Source organism: Physeter macrocephalus, chromosome 14, assembly GCF_002837175.3.
Source record: "Physeter macrocephalus isolate SW-GA chromosome 14, ASM283717v5, whole genome shotgun sequence".
Taxonomy (NCBI): domain Eukaryota; kingdom Metazoa; phylum Chordata; class Mammalia; order Artiodactyla; family Physeteridae; genus Physeter; species Physeter macrocephalus.
Genome location: NC_041227.1, coordinates 58,418,151 through 58,428,254, shown reverse-complemented (window position 1 = coordinate 58,428,254; position 10,104 = coordinate 58,418,151). Strand labels below are relative to the sequence as shown.

Sequence of the window (10,104 nt, the reverse complement as noted above, 5' to 3'; positions counted from 1 at the left end):
AACTCTCTCCTTGGCCAAACAATCAATCTCCCTGAGCCACTTTCTAGACTATACTTTGTCTTTGGGCCCTGCCCTTATCCTTGATGGGCCCACATGGCCCAGTTTTAGAGAGAATCTCCTACCCTTGGTATCTGATCACCCTGGCCTACCTTCTGCAAGAATCCTGTTAGGTCAGTTTAGCAAGAATTCCCCCTACCCTGGATGTCTCTCTCCCCAGCCCCCCTTGGCTATAAATCCTCACTTTTCCTTTTATCTGTAAAGGACACCTATACTTAGGTGTCCTTTTCCCTGTTGCAATAGTCCTGAAGAAAATCTGTTTTTTCCACTTTAACTACTATCCAGCTCTGGTTTTCTTTCACAATATCAAATCCAACATTTTCTAAACTCTGTTAATTATATATTATATGAACACTAGTTCTAGGCAATATTAGTGTATGTTCCTGGACAAAAGGCTTTCCATGGCCAGCTAAGGCTGGGAAAGATCTCTTCTCTAGGAGATCTCAGTGAGGGCATGTTAGACTGAAAGGCTTATGGTAAACAGATTTGCTTACTTGAGGACAAAAGGTTTTTGTGGGGTTTTTTTCCCTTTATTGCTTTTGTTGTTGTTTTAAGAATAGTGATGTTGTTGTCCTGCATCACGGTGTTCCTTGGGGAGATGAGGTTCAGTGGCTTCGGTCCCCACTCTCTGGTGCCCCTTTGTCCACCTAGGGGTTTGCCCTCTCTCTTCACTGCCTCCTTTCGTTTGAGATCTCAGTTTACCAGTTTCCTTCCTTTCTGACACACTATTGCGTCAAACCTCTGCTGTCTTACACCTACAAATAGAAGCAGAGTTGGCTCAAGGCTATAGCCCTCTCTTGGAGGAGATCCTTGAATCAATCTCTCCTCCTCCCTGGCTTTTTGCACGTTTTCAAGTTGACTTGGCGTCTTTTCACTGTCAGAGACCCTCACTTCTAGGATGCAGGACCAGTCACTCTGGTTGTTAATGCTGCTGTTTTCTCCTGGACCAGGTTTTTACTAATGATAAGACAGAGGAGTGTGTGAAGCTCACAAGCCTGTATTTGTTTGCCAAGAACGTGCGGTCTTTGCTTCATACTTACCACTACCAGCAGCTTTTCCTTCATGAATTTTCCATGGCCTATACCAAGTATGTCGGAGAAACACTGCAACCCAAGACGTATGGCTACAGTAGTGTTGAGGAGCTCTTGGGAGCGATCCCGCAGGTGAGTGTTTTCTCAGTTTCTTGGAGGGTGTCCTCCTGGAGAGCCACAGGCTCACTCTCAGACAGAATAATGAAACTGCAGGCATTTTGAACTGATCCTTTCAAAACACACATACCGTTGGAGAAAAATGAACGATTTTAGCATCTCTCCTTCATTCTGTAAACCTTCATTAAACTCCTAGGTGCGAGGTGGGTGAGTCCCAGACCCTGCCCTCAAAAAGGTATGGGGTAATGGAGAGTCAAGACATCTGAGCAGGTGACAGTCGGTGTGGTCAGTGCTGCCGTCGGTGGGCACACTGAGGAGGGCCAGGTGCGGGGGATCCCAGAGCAGAGTCCTCACGATGTGTAGAAGTTAATTAATCACGTGACACAGAGGGGAGAGGGCAGACAGTGTGAGCAGATGCAGAGCAGCAAGAAGTAGTGTGGAGCTCCCGAGCTGAAGCCTCTCAGCGAAATAAGAGCTCAGTTACGGAGGCCAAGACTGTGGAGAGAGCGGGGAGCCTCGGGGTTGCTGTAGGCAGCGCTGTGGGGCTGCTGTCCATGGTAGAGTCGAGAGAACCAGGAGAAGAGGAGCCTGGCAAGGGGCCTGCCACTGCGGAAGCCCAGGTGAGCGCTATGCTGGGCTTGAGCCTGAGTACAGGAAGTAGGAAGGGACACGAGGGTAGGACAGCTTGGGAGCCGAGATGAGGGACTTGGTGACAGATGCACGTGGGGGGCTCTGGGAGCCAAGGGCCACTGCTGCTTCTCTCTTGGCGGAGGTGGGGGCAGCGTTATGAGGTCGGGGCCTTTGTTTTATGGTCAGGATAATGAGCTTAGCTTGAGGGGCGTGGGAGAGCCATTAATTCTTTTAAGGTGCATTTAGTATCTGGAAAAAATGGTAAGAGCTCCCACATGAGGATTGGCTTCATTTATATACCAGCACTGGTGTTTGGGAGGTGATGTTTTTAAAGAGCCATAAAGAGTAACTTTTAAGCTGAGTCTCACAACTTCTAAGACTACAGCTTTCTATAAGCGGCATGTTTCTGCCAGCCTCTGTTGCTTTAAAACAAAGCGTAGAAGATTTTTTCTTGGCGTTAATTTGGTCTTTAAGTCCGAGTATGTTTAAGTATATTACCAAACACAGTAGGTCACACTCTTCTTGAATTTTAGGGCTTATTTCCCCTCCTTTTCCACTGCTTAACCAGTAGTATGTCTTGTGTGCAGGTGGTCTGGATAAAAGGACATGGTCATAAGAGAATCGTAGTGTTAAAAAATGACATGAAAAGTAAGTAAGCCCCATCCCCTCCCCCTTCAGAAGCCCCAGTTCTCGCCCTGATCCCCCTTTGATGGGTGCTCTTTGTCTTCCAGGTCGTGTGAGTTCACTTGGTCTCCCCTCTGCCAGTCATGAAACCCGGCCCTCAGCTACCGAGCGCATCCTGGAGGTGCCCGAATCTCACACAGCCTTGGAACTCAAACTCGGAGCAGGTGGTGACGGTAAGAGAGGAAAAACAAAGCAAAGCTGGTGAAATTTTCAGGAAATGGCTTGGGGTGGAGCTGGGGAGGTTTGAGGGGGAAGGACGATGCTGGGTCATTTTCATTCGTTAAGGGTAAGTATTCATGCATTTTCCAAAGGAGTCTGGTGTTTGGTTAAGAACAGAGAAAAAACTGGCCTGCATTTGATGGTTGACCGGTTAAGGTTCTTGAAGGATGTTGGCGGCCCCCATAATGACAATAAGCCAGCATAATTCAGATGTTAAAGGAAAAAGATTCTGACGCTTATTAGAATACTTCAAGATGATGGCAATGGAGTCAACTCTGCTGCCCTTGGAGAGAGAGATGGAGCTTAGCTCTGAATGCGACAAGGACAAGTGGGGGCTTATAGTCAAGGAGCAGAGCAAGGGGGGCGGTGGCTGGGAAACTACCAAGAGGAGACATCAAGGTAGGGGGATTCCTGCCGACCTAAGAGGATTCTTGTTAAAAGCAGGCCAAGGACTTAGACATCAGAGGTTGGGGGTGGGGTGGGATGAGGAACTTGATCAGATATCAAAAGGCTGGGGGATTTTTGCTAAACTGACTTCTCAAGATTCTTGTCACGACTGGACATGGCAAGGACACGAGACACAGAAGGCCAAGGTCAAGGTCTGGTGGAGAAGAGGGCTTGGAGGAGCCTGACTCCTGACTAAAGTTGGGTTAGGGAGAGTCTTTTGTCACAGGACATCCCCGGGAAAGACTTGATAGTAATGCGTTAGTATTACTCAGAACAACATCGAGTCATCCCGATTTTATGTGGACTCTTCTGTGTACTAGATAGAAATCAACTCGCTTGAATTTTGAGTCCATTGCTACATATGAGAATTTTATCTTCATAGGACTCTGCAAGTTGTTAAATAGTTAACAAGTGCTACTATGCTCTGTGTTTATAGGATAATCAGCTATGTAGCATTTTATATTTTTACAAAGCACCTGAATGTAGCTCATCCTCTCAAGCTGTCAGCACAGCCTTCAGCAGTGGTTACCTCCATTCTACAAATGAAGAACTGAAATTCCAGGAGGTTAAGTAGCTTACCCAAGAGCACTCAGGGAGGAAGTGACAGAACTGGGACCCAAGTCTTCTAATTGGGAGCTTTTGCTCATTTAACTACTTTCTATGGGTTTTTTAATTGCCCCCTTTGTGTTCCTAAGAACACAAATTGGAAGATCCTGACTGTGGCATTTCACGTACCGAGAGTGACCCAGACCTTTCTGTTAATGGCTTTTTTTTAAACCTTGAGTTCTTGAGTACTTCCTGGCCTTAAGGAGAAGGCAAGCCTCAGGCACAGACCGCGCAGTCCTGAGTGGAGCCCCGCTTGCCTTCTCCTCCAGGGCCCCATCCAGTGGAGCAGGAGCTCCTCCGCCTGACCAGCGACTCCCCTGTGGACCTCCTGTGCGCGCCTGTCCCTTCGTGCCTGCCGTCCCCTCAGCTGAGACCGGATCCCGTCATCCTCCAGTCTGCTGATCTCATTCAGTTTGAGGAGCACCCTCAAGAGCCTTCTGGTAGGCGGCACTGTGTCATCGTGGGGTTTTCTCTGCGGCTTTAATTAAACAGTAAACCCTTGATGCCAAGATGTTAACTGTTTGATGGGAGTGGGGAGAGACTCTACCTTTTCAGGCACAAATACACCTGTGAGGATTATTCAGGACCCCCTTTTCCTATCAGGGTTCCTGCTCACAGCCTGAGGTGGCCGAGGGAGCCGCAAGCAAGGGAATGATGGTGGCCTTGAGGGTTGCTGCAGCTGCGCTGGGGGTGGGGACCCCATGGGGGAGCGTGCAGGGGCTTCCTGGGCTGTGCTCCCCACCTTTGGAAAGTGCAGCAACTCCAGTGGCAACCCCCGCCCGTCACCAGACATACACGTCACCCCCGGTCTGGCCCAGAGTTGAACGACTCCAGAGGGTACTGGGGCCCCGTGGGACTGTGCATAGGGGAGGGAGGGCACCTGTGCCTCGCGCCCCAGCTTGTGCCACAGCTAGAGATGGCACGGGCCCCAGGCTGCTCGGCTAGGAAGAGGCAGAGCCAGGATTGGAGCCCCAGGCCTCTTGTCTTTCTGTCGTGTCCCTGGCCTCCTGAGAGGCCGGCCCACCTGCTCTGTCGAGGTCCTTCCCTTGTCGTCTCCTCTGTTGGGATGGTCCTTCCCCACTCTGCTGACACTGCCGTCCAGGAGATGACCCTGCTGACCACAGGCCTCGGTCTTCTTAGCAGCCTTTGGCGCCTTTGGCACCGTCACCCAGTGAAAGAGCTGAGGCTGTTTATCTGGAAGATAGTCAGTGAGGAGACGTATACCTACCTGGCTGCGGAGCTGGACCTGGGCTGTGGCGACGGCGGGGGTGGTTCCCCTAGAAGCATAGACTTGGTGGGAAATTGACGTTAGCTCTTCCGTGGGTGTAGCCTTGGTGTGCTTAGTGTACTGAGTTCAACCATCCCTGTGTGCCAGGGAGAGAAATAACCTGAGCGGTGCTGGCAGTTCTGTCCGTTATTCTCCCCAGCGAGAGTCAGCCTGAGAGCTGAGCTGAAGTTCAGCCTCCCCGCCGTCACCCTCAGCCTCTGTGTGCCTTTGGTGCGGGAGCCCCTTGCACACGCAGTGGCAGTCCAAGGTATAAGGACACATCACTTCCAAGCAGTGTGGCTCTGTACCTACAGCAGGCTAGTTACTTGTGGCTCAGCTAGAGAAAGAGCAGCCAGTGCGCGCTCTGGGAAAAGTGGCTGCTTCACTCCCTGGATTTTTGAGGGTACTTCTGACTCTGTGCAGTTCTCTCCTTATCTCTGCTTGCCCTGCTCCCCCCACCCCCTCCCCAGCCCCCAGCCCCACCTTGGGTCCACGTAGAACACGGATGGTCCTCTGTCAGTGGAATAGGCCAGGGCCCCCTGGTACCAAGGCCTCTCTTGGTCTGAAAGTCTGTAGGTCACATGTGGCTTATGGGTCCTTAACTACCTGACAGAGAGAATGAACGGGCAGAGAAAGTGGAAAAAAATGTTTTTAAACCACTGCGCATTGATTTGTAGCGAAAAACGAAGGTCTCTGAAGTTTTGTAATTCAAGGGAGACCTGAGATGAAGTTTATAAATGTTTGACTTATGTAACACATAATATTGGCCATAGAGCTGATAAGTAAATTATGGCATAGGTGTGACATTTGGGGATTATTTTTTTGAGAAATGAGGAAAACTGAAAACAAACACTTTTTGCAGGTCCTAGAACTGGATGTGTTTGCTTTCCTGTATTTACAGAAATTATGGTTTTAAGCCAAGAAGAGAACATGGAAATTGCAATACCAATAAAGAACAAAAACCTGCCCTCTGATTCCAGCTCATCTGGCGTCTCAGCAGCTGTCCCAGTGCCTCCCTGCCTCTCCACGGAAACCCCAGAGTCGCTGCTCAGCAAGGACCCTGTGGAAAGCCCAGCCAAAAAGCAACCCAAAAGTAGAGTAAAATTGGCAGCCAACTTTTCCTTTGCGCCTATAACCAAGCTTTGAGTCTCGTTTTGAACATAGAATTAGGATGGGAAAGCACTGTCTGATTCTGCACACAAAAGTGGGTTCAAAAAAACCTGTTTTAATGAAGACCCCCTAGAAACTAGTTACTTCATCTTTAGACATATTCCATAATGTTTTGTTTCTCTTACATTGACACAGCTTTGAGCTGAAGTTTTTCTTTCATTTTTTCCCCCACTTATTTGGGAAAAAAAAAATTCTCTCATTTGTTAAAGAATCCTTAATATAGTTTAACAAATTTTTGTTAGTTACTATGAAGCGTAATAGTGTTCTATAAGAAGACAGCAGTGAGAACTCAGCAAGAAGGAAGTGGTTTTACTTCCGTCAAGCCATGTCAGTGGTAAAATCTTACATGTAGCATAATATAGTCTCTAAGCCTTTGCTTACTGATGTTTTCAGACAGTATTAATCAAATGCATGAGGTGTCTTTGAAGCAAAGCCTGTTTTGTGATCCTGTGCAATCACAACACTGAAGGAGAACAGTGGGCGAGACAGGAAGAATGTATTTTCTGGTTGGATGTGAAGGCTCCTGGCTTCCATGTGACTTGTAAGCGTGCCTTGTTTTTTATTTAACTATGTCTGTAGTTGACAAATGTGGCTTCATCACAGATTTTTTTAAAATGTTTCCACTTTGGGGTTCCATTTAGGAGCTTTCTAGAAAGTCAAGGATGTTTTAAGCTTCCCTTTTATGTTAAGTTCCAGTTTGATATGGATTAGGTTAAGGAAAAGGAGATGGTCTTGGTGTCATGAATTTAAAGTCAGCATTTGAATTCCAGCACACATTATTGTGTGTCGAGAGGCAATGTTGGGAAGAGAGTCTGATTTTCTAAAATATGCATCAAATGCATAAATTACAAATCAGAGCTGAGGGAGGGAGGTGCTTTAACAGGAACGGTATCAATGCTCTTTCCACTAGGAAGAGACAGAAATTCTATCTATACATAGGAAGGCCAAGGTTGATCAACTTAACCTTGTATTCATAATTTTAAAGCTGGTTTTGGTAGCTGGGAAGCTTTGTGTGTGAGTATTTGTGTGTTTGTGTCTGTTAACTCAGTGTCTTTTAATAGTGTCTGCTTTTACTCTGTTACTTCTCGCTGTTGGAAGCATGTTTGGGTTTTTTTGTGGTGTCTGATGTTGGCATTTGGGAAAAGCCAGCTTTTGAGGGAGCACTGCCCTGTGGAATGACCTTCGCCTTGAGGTGGCTGAGGCATCCGGTGACGGGCAGCCTCTTACGCCTCCTGGAGAAACCTGACATTTACAATGGGTTGTATTTGTCGGGCAAAAAGGCGGATTCGTTCATAGAGCAGAAAAAACCTGTAGGCATAAGGTCTTCCACTAGTTAGATGGTTTCTTTTGGGGAAATGATTATATTTTGTAACTTCTAGAAAGCCAGAAAATGGGCTCTGATTTCATAGCCAGCATTTTGATAAAATGCCACAAAATAAGGGCTATTGAGAGATTTTTACAAGTAAGATTTTTTTGTTCCCCAAATCTTTTAAATGAAGCCAGTGATTCCCAGTTCTCAGCACATGGCCCCAACCAAGATGGAACGGCCCTGGGAAAGCCTAGGCATCATGGCACTCTTGAGTCCTCCCAAAGGCATTTCCTCTACCGACACAGTGTGACAGGAAGTAAAATGCAAAGGTGCACTTTTTTTTAAGAAGCTTTTAAATAGTGTGACAAAGTTGGTGTTCAGAACATCAGTGGCCTTATTCTGAGATTTCATAAGGCTGAGTTTGCACACGTGGACTTAAGTTTTGCTCAAAGGTAAAGAATGTGGACTTTAAAGATGTGAGAGGCACCATTACAAGTCACTAGGAACAGCCTCAAAGAGCAGCTTCTTTGGGCAACAGACAAAGAAGAGACTGGAGTTGTGCGCTGTGGTGTGGGTGTGGTTGAATCGTTCACTGGAGTCACCTGTCAGCCTGGGACGCGTGTGTGACTCTAACAATCGCTGTTTGAAGATGTGAGAATACAGCGAAGCTCGTTGTGTTCGTAATGTACTCCACAATGGCCAGTCCAATTGCTATCTATTTTTTTTATCTAGAGGTTTAATTCAATGATGTGACAAAATGATGTATGAGAATTAAGACAATGAAATTCCTTATTTCTGGGTGGAAAGATGTACCAGGTTAGATTTATCTGTTTAAAAAAAGACAAAAGTTATCACCAAAACCCCCTTTCCCATCTTGCACTGTTTGTTTTGGATTGAGCTTGGGGGAAGAGATGTTTTTCTTAACTGTCTACTTTGTTTGAACACTTTTTCTGTGGTTCAAGTGCTGTTTTGTGTGTTGGGACCAAACAGTTGTCAATAAACTTTAAAAGCAAGCATCAGATTTGAGTTTTCCAAGTGAGTGTTTTGTTTGTTTGAGGGGTGGGGGGGATTGTATACCAGTCCAGTTCTGTCAGCTTCTCATCCCTTCTGAGAATCTGTGAGATGGAAAGCAAATTGGTCTGTCATCTTAGAGCCTCTTTGAATTTGGCATCCGGCCCTGGCAGGTGACTGGACTATAGGCCCTTCGTGGTCAGGACCCTCCAGGGTTTCCAGCCTCGCTCCAGCTCATAATTGTTTGGGGAAAATACAATAATCACAAATACCCTCCAGTTATAAAACTTGGGATAATTCCTAGGAACTCTCTCCCTGGGAAAGAAATCCATTTTGCAGGCTACCTTGGTTTTGGTCACTACCAAGCATGCTTTTTGAATAGCCTATTTGAAAAAGACTTCTTTCACAGATTCCATTGTGAAGCCCTTTTCCTGAGACCACTGTTACTCCCCACCCACTCTCCACCCCCGTCTCAAGATTTTGAAAGGACCCAGAAGAGACTTGAATGTTTGGGTAAACTGCTTCTTGATGAAGTGCAGATTTTTTAAAGTTCAACATTAAAAGTCTCTTAAAAACCTCTGGCAATCCTTTCAAAACACCTTTCACGGTAGCCAGTTTTTGCCAGAAAACTTGAGCAGCCACTGTGCCCCTTTAGAGGGGGCAAGGAAATTTGGAAGGTCTAGATTGCGGATTGAAACAGGGCGTCACATTTATCTTTGTGCAATTCCCATCTGGTCTGGAGATGGCAGCCTAGCAGACGTGGTCAGAGTGAAGGCAGACCTGTCCACACAGAGGAGATGGATGGGACCTTCTAGGACCTGACTTCAGATGTGCAGTTGACCTGTGTGTTCCCTTTACCATGAGGAGCCTCGTGCTTTGGGACTTAGCTTCTCTGGTTTCTAGCTGCTTCATATGGGCAGAGTCCGAGTCATCAGAAGCACCCCTGTCCCTCCTGCAGCAGGGACCTGCTATAGTCCCCGTTTGCGGGTGGGGACAGGTCACATATTGGCTCTAGGGCTGGGGACGAGCAGGAATCCTGGCTCTGCCCCGTAAACCAGCAGTCAGCAAGGTCTCCATCACTGCTTTGCTTGACCTCACGCCCTCCTGCATGGCTATACTTCAGGCTCGTACAGTCACTGGCCAATCTCCCAGCTGCTAACGTGATTACAGCATCAGCCTGGTCTAACTAATGCCACTCTTGGGGGAGACATGCAGTGGAGACTGATCTAATTTGCTTGCGTGGATTAATACTTTCAAGGCTGAGTGTCGAGTCTCTTTCCCAGGAGAGTTCTAGTCTCTCCCTGGGAGGTAGGCAGCCCTGGGGCACAGCTCAGGTTGGAATATGAGGAAACCTGGTCGCCTTCGGGATGCAGTCGGCAAATTATAGAACTGGTGGGAAAGCGAGCCCCTCAATTTTCAGGTGTGTGGGACAAGATCAGAGATCGAGGGCCAGAACGTTCCTCAGCAAGGTGAAGAGAAGGATTCACATGTCCTGGGAAGGAAGGATTTGGAAATGGGGAGAATTTAGGGTCCAGAGGAGGAAAGGAGAAGAAGCA

At 47.3% G+C, this 10,104-nt stretch overlaps 1 protein-coding gene across 6 annotated transcripts in view; it reads left to right on the top strand.

Moving 5' to 3' along the window:
• Positions 1-8,551, top strand: part of MARF1 (meiosis regulator and mRNA stability factor 1) — a 43,652-nt gene extending 35,101 nt beyond the window's left edge. For 5 of the 6 annotated variants that reach the window (XM_055089967.1, XM_055089964.1, XM_007127084.3 and 2 more), the window contains 5 exons: positions 1,008-1,220; positions 2,423-2,483; positions 2,567-2,692; positions 4,061-4,231; positions 5,960-8,551. In XM_055089967.1, coding sequence (XP_054945942.1) covers positions 1,008-1,220; positions 2,423-2,483; positions 2,567-2,692; positions 4,061-4,231; positions 5,960-6,204 — 816 coding nt within the window. In that variant the 3' untranslated portion in view covers positions 6,205-8,551. The remainder of the gene's footprint in view (positions 1-1,007; positions 1,221-2,422; positions 2,484-2,566; positions 2,693-4,060; positions 4,232-5,959) is intronic. The other variant, XM_055089965.1, reaches the window with a different exon arrangement.
• The last annotated feature ends 1,553 nt before the right edge of the window (positions 8,552-10,104 follow it).